The 15,568-nt window shown below is 45.8% G+C and overlaps 1 protein-coding gene across 1 annotated transcript in view; it reads right to left on the reverse strand.

Annotated features, from left to right (window-relative positions):
- Positions 1 to 1,668: 1,668 nt before the first annotated feature.
- The window catches only part of LOC311148903 (DNA-binding protein RFX2-like), a 54,278-nt gene continuing 40,378 nt past the window's right edge, over positions 1,669 to 15,568 (reverse strand). Inside the window, exons 6-18 of the mRNA XM_084185923.1 lie at positions 15,351 to 15,425; positions 13,770 to 13,951; positions 13,484 to 13,603; positions 13,020 to 13,141; positions 12,653 to 12,771; positions 10,385 to 10,497; positions 8,565 to 8,716; positions 6,795 to 6,892; positions 6,527 to 6,676; positions 6,164 to 6,372; positions 4,615 to 4,768; positions 4,376 to 4,418; positions 1,669 to 4,267 (exon numbers count right to left, since the gene is read on the reverse strand). Of these exons, the coding sequence (XP_084042049.1) occupies positions 4,152 to 4,267; positions 4,376 to 4,418; positions 4,615 to 4,768; positions 6,164 to 6,372; positions 6,527 to 6,676; positions 6,795 to 6,892; positions 8,565 to 8,716; positions 10,385 to 10,497; positions 12,653 to 12,771; positions 13,020 to 13,141; positions 13,484 to 13,603; positions 13,770 to 13,951; positions 15,351 to 15,425 (1,653 nt within the window). The 3' untranslated portion in view covers positions 1,669 to 4,151. The remainder of the gene's footprint in view (positions 4,268 to 4,375; positions 4,419 to 4,614; positions 4,769 to 6,163; positions 6,373 to 6,526; positions 6,677 to 6,794; positions 6,893 to 8,564; positions 8,717 to 10,384; positions 10,498 to 12,652; positions 12,772 to 13,019; positions 13,142 to 13,483; positions 13,604 to 13,769; positions 13,952 to 15,350; positions 15,426 to 15,568) is intronic.

Raw genomic sequence — 15,568 nt, forward strand, 5'->3', positions numbered from 1 at the left:
ATGTCAGAACTTTTTCCACCTTTAATGTGACCTATAACGTGAACAATTCAATTGAAAAATAAACTGAAATCTGAGGGGGAAAAATACAAAATAAAAAAACTCACAATAACCTGGTTGCATAAGTGTGCACACCCTTAAACTAATACTTTGTTGAAGCACCTTTTGATTTTATTACAGCACTCAGTCTTTTTGGGTAGGAGTCTGTTAGCATGGCACATCTTGACGTGGCAATATTTGCCCACTCTTCTTTGCAAAAGTGCTCCAAAGCTGTCAGATTGCGAGGACATCTCTTGTGCACAGCCCTCTTCAGATCACCCCAGAGATGTTCAATTGAATTCAGGTCTGGGCACTGGCTGGGCCATTCCAAAACGTTAATCTTCTTCTGGTGAAGCCATGCTTTTGTGGATTTGGATGTGTGCTTTGGGTCGTTGTCGTGCTGAAAGTTGAACTTCCTCTTCAGCTTTCTAACGGACGCCTGAAGGTTTTGTGCCAAAATTGCCTGGTATTTGGAACTGTTCATAATTCCCTCCACCCTGACTAAGGCCCCGGTTCCAGCTGAAGAAAAACAGCCCCAAAGCATGATGCTGCCACCACCATGCTTCACTGTGGGTATGGTGTTATTTCGGTGATGTGCAGTGTTGTTTTTGCGCCAAACATACCTTTTGGAATTATGGCCAAAAAGTTCAACCTTGGTTTCATCAGACCATAACACATTTTCCCACGTGCTTTTGGGGGACTTGATGTTTGTTTTTGCAAACTTCAGCCGGGCTTGGATGTTTTTCTTTGTAAGAAAAGGCTTCCGTCTTGCCACCCTACCCCATAGCTCATTCATATGCAGAATACGGGAGATTGTTGTCACACAGCCAGTACTTGCCAGAAATTCCTGCAGTTCCTTTAATGTTGCTGTAGGCCTCTTGGAAGCCTCCCTGACCAGTTTTCTTCTTGTCTTTTCATAAATTTGAGGGACGTCCAGTTCTTGGTAATGTCTCTGTTGTGCCATATTTTCTCCACTTGATGATGACTGTCTTTACTGTGTTCCATGGTATATGTAATGCTTTGGAAATTATTTTGTACCCTTCTCCTGACTGATATCTTTCAACAATGAGATCCCTCTGATGCTTTGGAAGCTCTCTGCGGACCATGGCTTTTGCTCTGAGATGCAACTAAGAAAATGTCAGGAAAATCCTACTAGAACAGCTGAACTTTATTTGTGATTAATCAGTCACTTTAAATGATGGCAGGTGTGTAATGACTTCTATTTAACATGAGTTTGAATGTGATTGGTTAATTCTGAACACAGCCACATCCCCAGTTATGAGGGTGTGCACACTTATGCAACCAGGTTATTGTAAGGTTATAATTTTTCATTTTTCCCCCTCAAAGATTAGTTTTTTTCAATTTAATTGTTCACATTATAGGTCACATTAACAGTGGAAAAAGTTCTTACGTGATTTATCTTTCTCTTCTTTTACATCACAAAAACCTGGCATTTTAACAGGGGTGTGTAGACTTTTTATATCCACTGTAGACTGAATCATTGTGAGCGGTTACAGTATTAACAGTTCATTGGCCAGGAAGACACATTGAACATTTTTAGTAAAGCTGCTGTTCTTCCAAAATATACATTTCATTTGACTTTCTAATTAATAAATGAATGTGGCCAAAAACGATGGTTTCCACCAATTTATTACACATTGATCAGTACAAAACAGTTGAACTATGCAGTTTGTTACAGACTGTATGCCCTCAAGCTAGGTAAAGTGTAGTCAAGAATAGGTTTAAAAATACATAAAAATAAGGGTTCAATATACTTGTAAGAAGAACCAGATTTAGTTCAATAAAAAATAATCCTCAGCCAAAAGTCTAAACAGCATTACAAAAAACATTAAAGTTCACATAGAAATTACTTTCCCAAGCACTTAAAAGGCAAAGTACTGTGACAGGCACAAGTTACAAAGAGCTCAGGATTCTCAAGCTACTACAAACTGAGGGGGAAAAGTGAAATTCAACCAAAAGTGTTTTGAAATTAAAGTTCATGTAAATCAGTAATTAAATCAGTTATATTTATTCATAAATAGAAATGGAGATTCTCCCAATATGGACACGTGACTGACGTTTCATAGTTTAATTGGGCACTTACACCCCAAATATCAACATTGTTACAGTTAAATATTGATGTGTTGACCATAAGACACAGAAAATGATCAAAACAAGACAAAACGTCTGCGTCACACATCAGTCCCAGCCACTAAATAATCAAAGCAAGGAGGACATCCCCTTTAAAAGCACAAACAGTACAGTATGGGAAGAGGGAAATGATTGGGGAAAGACCAAGTGCTGGATTCAATCCGTATCGCGGAAGATCCGCATTAAAATGTTAAGGTAATTTCCAATTGAGCCGACATATGCAGCGTTTACCGTGAATGCAGACTCCGCGAACATTGCCTTTAAATTTAAATCGTACTCTAGCGCAGATCTTCCACAATACTTCTGTGTGATATGGGTTGAATCCAGCCCCACGTGATCCCGAAGGCCATTAATAAACACATACATTTTCTACATCATATTAAGAAATATATTTATGTATGAACGTTTAACAGTTTGTTGGTTTCGCACAATCAGTCCTCCTACAGTACAATTGTACGGCTATATAATATGTAATCATCTTAGAGCAACAGCCTCGAGCCGTTTGCACTTTCATATATCAAGCAATAGAAACTAAACATGGATTGGGATATTCTGAATATTTCCCTCTCCAATCAAAATGGAACGAGTCCATTTGAGTAAACGGTAACATTAAGGGGGAGAGCCACACTATCTGAACTCAGAGCATCAGTTGAACTGAACAGATGCAACTAGAGTTTCCTTTAAAAGGGTTTTGGCTTCGGAGGTCCAACGCTCTTTCACGTTTTGGTAAATACATACTATTTTACATCCCTTAAGAAATTCCACATGGCCCAGTTTGGGCCAGACATACGGCTCCACAAAATGGATGCCAGACACACCTCCAGTTAACCCAGAAGGTAGAGCATCATATATACATACAATCTGGTGGTTTCCTGAACACAGTCCACCACTCTCCTTTCAGTCTTTAAAACATCAGTCTTTAAAACATCAATCTAAATGTCTCATCAACATAGATGCAACTGGCTTGTCCTAGACTCTGGGGTGTGACATCTAGAAACACCCCCAAAGTTCTACAGTCATGGATCAATGAGACCAGCATTGTGTGCATCCTGAAATTGAGTTGATGCCAAACACCATCATAGAATTGTTTACAATTTGGATGAAAAGTGATATATATACATGGAGAAGGTTACTTGAGTATGGGGGAGTTGGTAGAATTAACAGTAATAGTGGCTACTCTTTTATATAGTTGCCTCATAAGAACAGAGCAGAGCATAGAAAAGGATGAGGTAACTTATCATCTCATACAGCCAGGGTGTTAGAGGTCCCTGCCTTCCCATCAACTATGAGACTAGGGGCTTTTTTCTGCATGAAGCCCTACTGACAGAGCCAAGGGAGTGGCCACGCTGGTGGGACAGGTCCTTTGGGTCAGTGGGTTGCATCAATGTGCGTTGAGCTGGCAGTAGCAGCAGAGGCAACACGTATAGAATACTCCTACTACACCTACAGGTTTAAAGGTGCTTTAGAATGTCTGAGGTTCTGAAACAATACATTCATACTGCGGTAGAGGCACAGCTGAGGGAGGAGATAGACATCTGTAGTAGTGGCGGTTAAAGAGAGCATCTAAGGCACTGAAATGACACTATGGCACAGCTAATAAAGGATAAGAAACACACACCACTCATACGAAGTTACACGTATCCAACATGGGTACTGCACATAGTCATCCTTATTCACAGTTGCAAAACAGGAAAAAAAGAACTGTATACCCCTATCAGGTCAAACCAGCCCCCCTTGGTGAGCATTCATTGTTTTCCCTGGGATAAAGAGTCCCCCTTTAAATACACTAACTAGGAGGAGTGGTAGGGTAGGGGCTGAGCCTGCTGCTCTTCTCTATATACACTGAACACACTGGCTGTGTAGCAGGCTGGGCTAGCCTCGCGGCTCTTAGTGTGCTGACAGGACCAGGAGAGCCCAGAGCTTCAGCAGGGCTCCTGAGGGTGGGTCACGGGCCTCATCTGGTCTCAGATCTCCTGCAGCGAGTGGTTGATTTCGATCCTCTCCCTTTTCACGGCCGGCTCGTTGGGCCCCCGGCCCTCGTCACTGCCCATGTCACTCATGTCGTCTGAGAAGGAAGGGTCTGAGATGGGAACAACAGCGGTTAACAAGAGGTAAGGTTTAGATTTATACCACATTGAGACATAGGGATAACAAGTCAAACACTAGGAGCCAGGGGGAGTAGACCGACCTTTGTCCATGAGCATGGGCATCATCGAGTTTAGGTCACTGAACTGTGTTTCAGAAGAAAGGAGACATTTTATTAGTAATGGGCTAATACAGATTTACATGCTGTCAACAGGCCATTTTACTCATAACCAGAAACTCTCACCATAGAACCTGGTGTGCGATAAAATATGCATAATTATTTTTGCAGGAGTTCCACATGATAGCTCAAGGAAACCGGTACTTGAAAGGCCGCCCACTCACCTCTCCCATGACAGCGATGGGCGTCTCTCCGGTTGCCTGGGCGACGCGGTGCTCCACCAGGTAGAACATGTACTCGTCATAGAGCAGCCTGATGAGGTGGAAGGAGCCGAAACTAGCGGCACTACGCAGGGTCAAATCCCTGATCACCATGGAGCTGGAGAAGGGGAGGAGGCAATCAGAGAAATTACATTAACACAGCCCCACTGAGCGTCAATCTGCCCCTGCCACACGAAGCTAACCACCACATTCATCAGCCTGCAAATACTACCATGCCTTAGTGAAAATGCATACTGTATATATACACAGGTAACTGCCAAAATAAAGGAAACGCCAATATAAAGTGTCTTAATAGGGTGTTGGGCCACCACGAGCCAGAACAGCTTCAATGCACCTTGGCAAAGATTCTACAAGTGTCTGGAACTCTATTATACATGACCCTAAGCACTTAAGCTTTCAAAAATATTTGTATTCCTCATTTACTCAAGCGTTTCCTTTATTTTGGCAGTTACACACATACATTCATATATACATTAGTGGATTCGGCTATTTCAGCCACACCCGTAGCTGAAAGGTGTATAAAATGGAGCACACAGTCATGCAATCTCCATGGACAAACATTGGCCTTACTGAAGAGCTCAGTGACTTTCAACGTGGCACCGTCATAGGATGCCACCTTTCCAACAAGTCAGTTCGTCAAATTTCTGCCCTGCTTCATGAAATGTGTTTCCACGGCCGAGCAGCCGCACACAAGCCTAAGATCACCATGCGCAATGCCAAGCGTCGGCTGGAGTGGTGTAAAGCTCGCCGCCATTGGACTCTGGAGCAGTGGAAACGCGTTCTCTGGAGTGATGAATCACGCTTCACCATCTGGCAGTCCGACGGACAAATCTGGGTTTGGCCGATGCCAGGAGAACGCTACCTGCCCGAATGCATAGTGCAAACTGTAAAGTTTGGTGGGGGAGGAATAATGGTCTGGGGCTGTTTTTCATGGTTCAGGCTAGGCCCCTTAGTTCCAGTGAAGGGAAATCTTAACGCTACAGCATACAGTGACATTCTAGACGATTCTGTGCTTCCAACTTTGTAGCAACTGTTTGGGGAAGGCCCTTTCCTGTTTCAGCATGACAATGCCCACGTGCACAAAGCGAGGTCCATACAGAAATGGTTTGTCGAGATCGGTGTTGAAGAACTTGACTGGTCTGTACAGAGCACTGACCTCAACCCCAGCGAACACCTTTGGGATGAATTGGAATGCCGACAGCGAGCCAAGCCTAATCGCCCAACATCAGTGCCCGATCTCACTAATGCTCTTGTGGCTGAATGGAAGCAAGTCCCCGCAGCAATGTTCCAACATCTAGTGGAACGCCTTCCCAGAAGAGTGGAGGCTGTTACAGCAGCAAAAGGGGGGACCAACTCCATATTAATGCACATGATTTTGGAATGAGATGTTTGACGAGCAGGTGTCCACATACTTTTGGTTATGTAGTGTATCTATCTATCGAGATCAAGCCATCTATCGAGATCTATCTATCGAGATCAATAGGGTCCATACCTGTAGAAGGACCACTTCAGCAGGAACTGTCTTGCAGCCCTGGGGAAGCTAGGGCTGCCCTCATGGGGCTTGAGGACCTGGTTGACCACGTTGTCCAGCCAGGCGGCCCACTGGTCCAGAGAGCTCTGCTGCTGCAGGGTCACCTTGAAGTCCTGCTCCAGCCGCTGGACCACAGTCTCGTCACACTGGCATACCCACGACGCCTGCTCCTGTAGACCAACACACACACACAGACAGACACACCAAGTCAGAGGATATACAAGGTAAAGGTACAAACAGAAATGCGCGCGCACACACACATAGTGGGAAGAAAACACTACCAACAAAGATGTACCCAAGGAATTATTAGTTGAATGGACCTACCTGTACATTGGCGAAGTCGACGCGGTTGAGGTCGCTGAGCATCTGATTGATCTGGGAGGTGTTCTGCAGCACGGCGCGGGCCGCCTGGGCCAGGTGGTTCAGAGAGGTGTACCGACGCAAGGTCTGAGCAAACGCACTCACCACCGCCGCCTACAGGACATACAAGAGAGATGGTTAACTTCACCTGGGAATGTACCGCGTGTAATGTATATCTGGGAGTTCAGCTGTCCCCAGAAAGACTACGAGGGTGTTGGAGGGTGTTTTGTACCTTGGTGCGGACAATCTCATTGGGAAAGTCGCTCATGGCTGTGGTCAGCCAGCCCTCCAGACTCTTGGCAAAGTTGCGAATAGCCTGAGTGAGAGTACCTGCAATACAAAACAGAGCTGAAATAAAAGTCACTGACCATTGAGTGCGATAATGTGGTAATGATAATGTTATGATCATGTACAGTCGTGGTCAAAAGTTTTGAGAATGACACAAATATTAATTTTCACAATGTCTGCTGCCTCAATTTTTATGATGGCAATTTGCATTTACTCCAGAATGTTATGAAGAGTGATCAGTTGAATTGCAATTAATTGCAAAGTCCCTCTTTGCCATGAAAATGAACTTAATCCCCCAAAAACATTTCCACTGCATTTCAGCCCTGCCACAAAAGGACCAGCTGACATCATGTCAGTGATTCTCTCGTTAACACAGGTGAGAGTGTTGACGAGGACAAGGCTGGAGATCACTCTGTCATGCTGATTGAGTTAGAATAACAGACTGGAAGCTTTAAAAAGGAGGGTGGTGCTTGAAATCATTGTTCTTCCTCTGTTAACCATGGTTACCTGCAAGGAAACATGTGCCGTTATCATTGCTTTGCACAAAAAGGGCTTCACAGGCAAGGATATTGCTGCTAGTAAGATTGCACCTAAATCAACAATTTATCGGATCATCAAGAACTTCAAGGAGAGAAGTTCAATTGTTGTGAAGAAGGCTTCAGGGCGCCCAAGAAAGTCCAGCAATCGCCAGGACCGTCTTCTAAAGTTGATTCAGCTGCGGGATCGGGGCACCACCAGTGCAGAGCTTGCTCAGAAATGGCAGCAGGCAGGTGTGAGTGCATCTGCATGCACAGTGAGGCGAATACTTTTGGAGGATGGCCTGGTGTCAAGAAGGGCAGCGAAGAAGCCACTTCTCTCGAGGAAAAACATCAGGGACAGACTGATATTCTGCAAAAGGTACAGGGATTGGACTGCTGAGGACTGGGGTAAAGTCATTTTCTCTGATGAATCCCCTTTCCGATTGTTTGGGGCATCCGGAAAAAAGCTTGTCCGGAGAAGACAAGGTGAGCGCTACCATCAGTCCTGTGTCATGCCAACAGTAAAGCATCCTGAGACCATTCATGTGTGGGGTTGCTTCTCAGCCAAGGGAGTGGGCTCACTCACAATTTTGCCTAAGAACACAGCCATGAATAAAGAATGGTACCAACACATCCTCCGAGAGCAACTTCTCCCAACCATCCAAGAACAGTTCGGTGACGAACAATGCCTTTTCCAGCATGATGGAGCACCTTGCCATAAGGCGAAAGTGATAACTAAGTGGCTCGGGGAACAAAACATCGACATTTTGGGTCCATGGCCAGGAAACTCCCCAGACCTTAATCCCATTGAGAACTTGTGGTCAATCCTCAAGAGGCGGGTGGACAAACAAAAACCCACAAACTCCAAGCATTGATTATGCAAGAATGGGCTGCCATCAGTCAGGATGTGGCCCAGAAGTTAATTGACAGCATGCCAGGGCAGATTGAAGAGGTCTTGAAAAAGAAGGGTCAACACTGAAAATATTGACTCTTTGCATAAACTTAATGTAATTGTCAATAAAAGCCTTTGACACTTATGGAATGCTTGTAATTATACTTCAGTATACCATAGTAACATCTGACAAAAATATCTAAAAACACTGAAGCAGCAAACTTTGTGAAGACCAATACTTGTGTCATTCTCAAAACTTTTGACCACGACTGTAGTAATGCTGAAGTTAGGCAGGTGTACTGACTGGGGACAGGGCGCAGCACGTCAGGGATGAGGATCTCCACCAGGGCCTGGTACAGGATGTGGTCACAGCTCCTCATCCACAGCTTGACAGGCTCATACTTGCACAGAGCCATCAGCTTCTCCCTGGGGATCACCCCCTCCATGTCCTCATCACTGTACACACACACACGGCATACAATCACTAAAAGCACCGTTTTCAATCACAGAAAACATACACTGCTCAAAAAAATAAAGGGAACACCAAAATAACACATCCTAGATCTGAATGAATGAAATAATCTTATTAAATACTTTTTTCTTTACATAGTTAAATGTGCTGACAACAAAATCACACAAAAATTATCAATGGAAATCAAATGTATCAACCCATGGAGGTCTGGATTTGGAGTCACCCTCAAAATTAAAGTGGAAAACCACATTACAGGCTGATCCAACTTTGATGTAATGTCCTTAAAACAAGTCAAAATGAGGCTCAGTAGTGTGTGTGGCCTCCACGTGCCTGTATGACCTCCCTACAACGCCTGGGCATGCTCCTGATGAGGTGGCGGATGGTCTCCTAAGGGATCTCCTCCCAGACCTGGACTAAAGCATCCGCCAACTCCTGGACAGTCTGTGGTGCAACGTGGCGTTGGTGGATGGAGCGAGACATGATGTCCCAGATGTGCTCAATTGGATTCAGGTCTGGGGAACGGGCAGGCCAGTCCATAGCATCAATGCCTTCCTCTTGCAGGAACTGCTGACACACTCCAGCCACATGAGGTCTAGCATTGTCTTGCATTAGGAGGAACCCAGGGCCAACTGCACCAGCATATGGTCTAACAAGGGGTCTGAGGATCTCATCTCGGTACCTAATGGCAGTCAGGCTACCTCTGGCGAGCACATGGAGGGCTGTGCGGCCCCCCAAAGAAATGCCACCCCACACCATGACTGATCCACCGCCAAACCGGTCATGCTGAAGGATGTTGCAGGCAGCAGAACGTTCTCCACGGCGTCTCCAGACTCTGTCACGTCTGTCACATGTGCTCAGTGTGAACCTGCTTTCATCTGTGAAGAGCACAGGGCGCCAGTGGCGAATTTGCCAATCTTGGTGTTCTCTGGCAAATGCCAAACGTCCTGCACGGTGTTGGGCTGTAAGCACAACCCCCACCTGTGGACGTCGGGCCCTCATACCACCCTCATGGAGTCTGTTTCTGACCGTTTGAGCAGACACATGCACATTTGTGGCCTGCTGGAGGTCATTTTGCAGGGCTCTGGCAGTGCTCCTCCTGCTCCTCCTTGCACAAAGGCGGAGGTAGCAGTTCTGCTGCTGGGTTGTTGCCCTCCTACGGCCTCCTCCACGTCTCCTGATGTACTGGCCTGTCTCCTGATAGCTGACAGACACAGCAAACCTTCTTGCCACAGCTCGCATTGATGTGCCATCCTGGATGAGCTGCACTACCTGAGCCACTTGTGTGGGTTGTAGACTCCGTCTCATGCTACCACTAGAGTGAACGCACCGCCAGCATTCAAAAGTGACCAAAACATCAGCCAGGAAGCATAGGAACTGAGAAGTGGTCTGTGGTCACCACCTGCAAAACCTGTATTGGGGGTGTCTTGCTAATTGCCTATAATTTCCACCTGTTGTCTATTCTATTTGCACAACAGCATGTGAAATGTATTGTCAATCAGTGTTGCTTCCTAAGTGGACAGTTTGATTTCACAGAAGTGTGATTGACTTGGAGTTACATTGTGTTGTTTAAGTGTTCCCTTTGTTTTTTTGAGCAGTGTACATGCATTTTCCTAATTCAAATATTACTTTCTCAATCCTCTCAGTTGTCTGACCTGTTGGGGATGGTGGTGGTTCCGTCACTAGATGGTGCTGTTGAATACCAGAAGGTCTGCCACAGCTTCTCAATGTAGTGGAACTGGAGGTTCATCACCACATCCAGAGTAGCCTACGGGAGAGGAGGAGGAGGGGAGAAGGGGAGGACAAAACACAGAGCTGAGCCATGGCAACCAGACACACAACAAAGTTTCTCTGTAGCAGCCTCCCGACTGAGCCCTCATGGTTAGAGGCTGATGCCAAGCTAAACGCTGCCTTCCTTCCAACCCATTGATCCCAAACCAGAACAGATCATATTTGAGAGTGATATTTACTACTAATTCAACTCTAATATGGCTTTAACATGGACTACAGTGTGTGCTATAATTGTGTAGTTCCCTGCTCCCTGTAATATTGGGAAGCCTCAACTCCCCACCCACACACGACTTCCTCATTCCTGTTTGCGTGTTTGAACTCTCACATACCGAGTTCTAAGCATGCACTACACACTAATCAACTCGCCAATCAAATCTCCACATGACAGATTTACTATACTAAAGATTTACTAACTCACTATACAATTTTCCAGTAACTTTATGGGCTAAAAGGAGACATCGTCACAGTGACAACGTCAACATAATTGAAATGACACCAAAATGGCCACAGATATAGCCTAAGGTATGTTTAAATATCACATAATATGGACAGTGAAGCCGCAGCCAACCCTCAGTAACAGAGCAGCAGTTAGCCTCCTGTATGTTCTGTCTATCAGTGCTCTGTGGTTAGTGGTACAGTGTCTCTATTCACTCTTCACACCATGCCCAGAGATTCTCCTTTGGCAGGACATGCTCCCAGTCTCCAGTTACAGCCCAGCAGAGTATAAGCTTTCCTTCAATCACATGATATGTTTTTGCTTCCTCTCCAAGGATCACTATGGCAACCGTGTTTACCGTTGCCCTGGACAACAGCTTAAACACTAAACTCCAAAACAAAAAGAAGAATTCCCCTGCCCCTACAAACAAGTGTTTTACCTCTCCAGTTGACACAAAGGAAAAACAGCATGCCTTAAAAACTATGGCTAGAGAGAGCGAGAGAAAGAGCGAGAGGAGCATGCTGGGACTGAGGTTCCTTAACGCTGCCCCCACACACATACACTTCTTTATGTGGTTTCGACTGATTTATTCATTTCCTTCCACGCTGGAGTTTTTATTGCTAATTTTATAATTCAACTCACAACACCCGCAGGCTTCATTGGCGTGGTTGATAGCAGGATATTTTGCTCTTATTAATAACTGACATATAATAATAAATGCATGTATGGACGCCAAAGCCAATGAATATGAATGTGTATAGATAATTAATGCATTGCTTGTTTGGACAAATGTTCAAATACAACATCTACAGCTGTATTTCCACTAAAAGCAGGGTGAGGAATAAGTTCTTCCTGGACCTACACCTTGATTTGTCCTTTGTATGCTTGTTACCTTTATTTGCATTGTACATTTCAATTACCATCAATAAACCTCCTAGTATAAAGTTAACAGATGGTTGTTTGTTCACAAAGAGAAAAGCGCATAAACATTAAACACACACAAACACACAGAGAGCTGTGAGTGACAGAAATGCGCCGGCCAGACAAAGGCAGGAGCCCATGTGCCCGTCCAATGACAAGGCAACACAAAGGCCCACGGGGAGGTGAGCACAAAAAGATACCAAGATGTCCACCCAGCACGCTGAAAGGTTAATTGGCATGTCTTGAAAGCTGAGCTGAGATGAAAGGAGACTGGAACAAAAGGAGCGTGGTGTGGCTGGACAAAGGGAGGCCACAGATAATATGATAAACCCACGGCTTCAGTGCTTTAATGAAGCTTTTCAGGGCTCTCTCCCTTTCTGTCTCTCCTTCTCTCTCTGTAGCTTGGAAAGTCCCCCAAAAATGTACATTAAACATTTCACCCCCTCACTCATCACTGTATCCCATCCAGGGAGTTGGTATTCTCTTCAGTCACATTCAACAGTAACTAAGGATGTTCTAGCACCAGCTCTGAAATGTTGCTTCCCCCATACATAATTTCATCAAATTTGCAGTGCCGTCGACTAGGACAGGACACCTGTTGAGGGCTGCAGTCTCTCGCTCTCGCTGGCAGCGCCTGCGGCACCAGAACAGACCACACCAGAGCAGTGCAGTTTGCAGCTAGTTGGCGCTGTGTCGTACGCTGTGTCGTACGCTGTGTCGTACGCTGTGTCGTACGCTGTGTCGTACGCTGTGTCGTACGCTGTGTCGTACGTACCTCACAGTGGTCCCTGTACAGGTTCTGCAGCTTCTTCACGTCGTTCATGTTGATGCGCTCGGGGAGGGGCTGGGTGCCCATGTCAGGGGTGGGGAACGGGGGCAGGACATGAGACACATCTGCGGACACGATGACACAGTCAAATCCCAAACAACGACAAAGAGGTGTTTAATAATACTGTGAAGCGACATAATTAAATATTGCATCCAGTGATTAAACTGGGCTGGCCCTACCCTAGGCTGCCATGCAAGCAGTCTAAAAGCCCTTCATCATTACGGTTTTATCCTCAGTGTTCACAAACTATGGCATTAATGCGAGCTCTGTTTTGGTACAGGGGACCTGATGCTCTGTCAGTGTGGCTCCTTACCGATGTACTGCTGGTGGTGCTGGCTCTGGGCTGCCACAGACTGCTCTGGGGTGCTGGCTGAGTGCTGGGAGCCTCCTGACAGGCTGTCCCCCATGCCATCCACCTTCTGGAGGGGCTTGAACCTGCGGAAAGGGGAGAGGGCAGCACAGCTATGTTGGGTGGGGCTGGGAAGAACTAAAGGATGACTGGGAGAGGAGAGGAAGCACAAACGAGGAGAGGAGAAGAGGGTGGAGAATAAAGGCAGGTGTGAGGTTAAATAAACCATGTCTCTGAAATGAGGACGAGTGCAGCGTTTCACTCAATTGCAGAGAAGCATTTCAAAATCTACAAAAGTCATGTGGGCAGAGGCAGGGGACATGAAGTCAAATGTTTAAAAAATATCAAAAGGAACTGGATCAAAGCTTTGGCAGACAGTATGGACAGATAAGAGAGAAGAGGTGGAGGATGTGAGCGGGAGGGTTCACCTCTGTTTCTGGTGCATGGGTTGCTGTCTCATGGCCATGTACTGAGAGTCCTCTTGCAGTCTGTTGAGTGGTGAGTCTGGCTTCAGTCTGATGCCGTAGTAGTGGTACTTGGAGTTGCCCCTGGAACAAACAGGAACATCGGGGGTTAATAAGGAAATATTGTAATCAGCTTTGTAAATCGGTGTTATCATCATCAGAATAAATACTATCACCATCATCAATCAATCATTCCAATCCATCATTAACATGATCCTACACCTGCTCTTCATCTCCATCATGGTCATACCTAGTGCCGAGGCGGCGGGTCCTGAGACCCATGAAGACGGAGCGGATGAGTTTCCCGAAGGAGGCAGCGTTGACCGGGTCCAGTTTCTGCTCCTGACAGTGGCGCAAGTAGTGGTTGTAGAGGGAGCTCCGGGGCAGGCTCACTCCCTCCGCTGTCTCATAGTTATCCAGCAGCCACTGCAGCTACACACACACCCAGCACAGAGACACACCGTCAGTCCCACCTACTGCTGCACTCTGATCCTTACAGTACCTCAGAGGAGGCTGGTGGGAGGAGCTATAGGAGGACGGGCTCATTGTAATAGCTGGAATGGAATCAATGGAACGGTATCAAACACATCAAATATATTGAAACCACGTGTTTGCCTCTGTTCCATTCCTTCCATTCCAGCCATTACAATGAGCTTGTCCTCCTATAGCTCCTCCTACCAGCCTCCTCTGCAGTACCACCATCCTGCAGCTGTCTGCCCAACCAGAGGGAGAGCACTGCCTTCTATTATCACATCAAAGGAGAGCAGAAACACACACAGGTACACGTACACACACACACACACCTGTTTAGTGAGTTTAAACATGAGGGAGAGAATGTAGATGTTGGCTTAAAATTGTCGGGGGGGTGAATGAGTGTATTTGACGTGATAATTGCTCATTCATTGCCTCATCAGAAGACCACATATTATACCTGTGGACTAGAGCAATATAGAACCCTGCTCGCCCTATTCTCCAATAGAGAGGACTTCCCTGTCTGTGTGGATGGTGAATGGTGGAGAGGTAAAAGGATGATGATCGGCAGTTGGAAAATAAATACAAGCTGTGGGCATGGATATTTATCTCTATTTACAGGGTGGCCAGACTGAGTGTGGCAGACACAGCATGAAGTGGACTAGAGACTTGATGACAATAATATAACTGTCAGGAGCTGCTTGATAATATAGAGATTCTAGATAGGTGACCAAGGGTTAAGAGCGGGAATGGAGAAGAACCCCCTAGCGTCCAATGAAATAGCTGGTTTAAATGGCAGCTCTGGTAAAGTAGTCAAGTAGTACTGCATCTCATTACCATAGCACTCTGTTATTATGGAGATGTGTGTCGCTGTTGCCAACACGCCGGCTCACATTATACAACATGTAATTGTTGACAAATAGTGAGTGTGTGTCTTGATTCGCTTGTGCATGTGTGCGTGTGTCTGGTTCCCTGACAGTTGAAAAGGGGGGAGGGCGTTGTGTGGCTATAACAATCACATAGCGATCGTCATGTGGAATCTGAAAACGCAAGAGGTTAAATATGCATAGCTTCTGTCAAAACATGGCCAAGGCAAGCCCAGCCAGCAGCAAGTCTCCCAATCAACAAGTTGTGGTTGAGCAACAAATGGCAGCAAATGCAAGGAAAGCCTATGGTCAGACGACAATGTAGTGTTTTGGGCCACAGCACAGTGAGGCTAGCATTAGCAGAAGTCTGTCAGTATGGTCCCTTCAGCAGTAAGAGAAGAGACCACAGTGACAAGTGGTAGTGTAGCCCACAGCCAGGGAGACAAAGGCGGGCCTTTCTAGTCCTTTTCAAAGAAAGTTCCTGGTTGACTTACATGGCTGTTGAGCAGGCTGCTTTTGTGAGTTGCAATCCCTTCAGACTTTTGGAGGTTTTCAATCGCCATTTCAAGCTAAAGAAAAAAAAGGAGCATGCAAAAAAAAGTATTAAATGTGAGGAAGCAAAAAAGGAGGGAAACGAAAAAGAGAGGGAGAGAGGAGTTGAGGTGAAGGGGGGTAGACAGGGAAAACAAAATCACTAAACAGAAAGGAAATA

The sequence above is a fragment of the Coregonus lavaretus genome (assembly GCF_964263955.1).
Source record: "Coregonus lavaretus genome assembly, chromosome: 21".
In the NCBI taxonomy this organism is placed as follows: Eukaryota; Metazoa; Chordata; class Actinopteri; order Salmoniformes; family Salmonidae; genus Coregonus; species Coregonus lavaretus.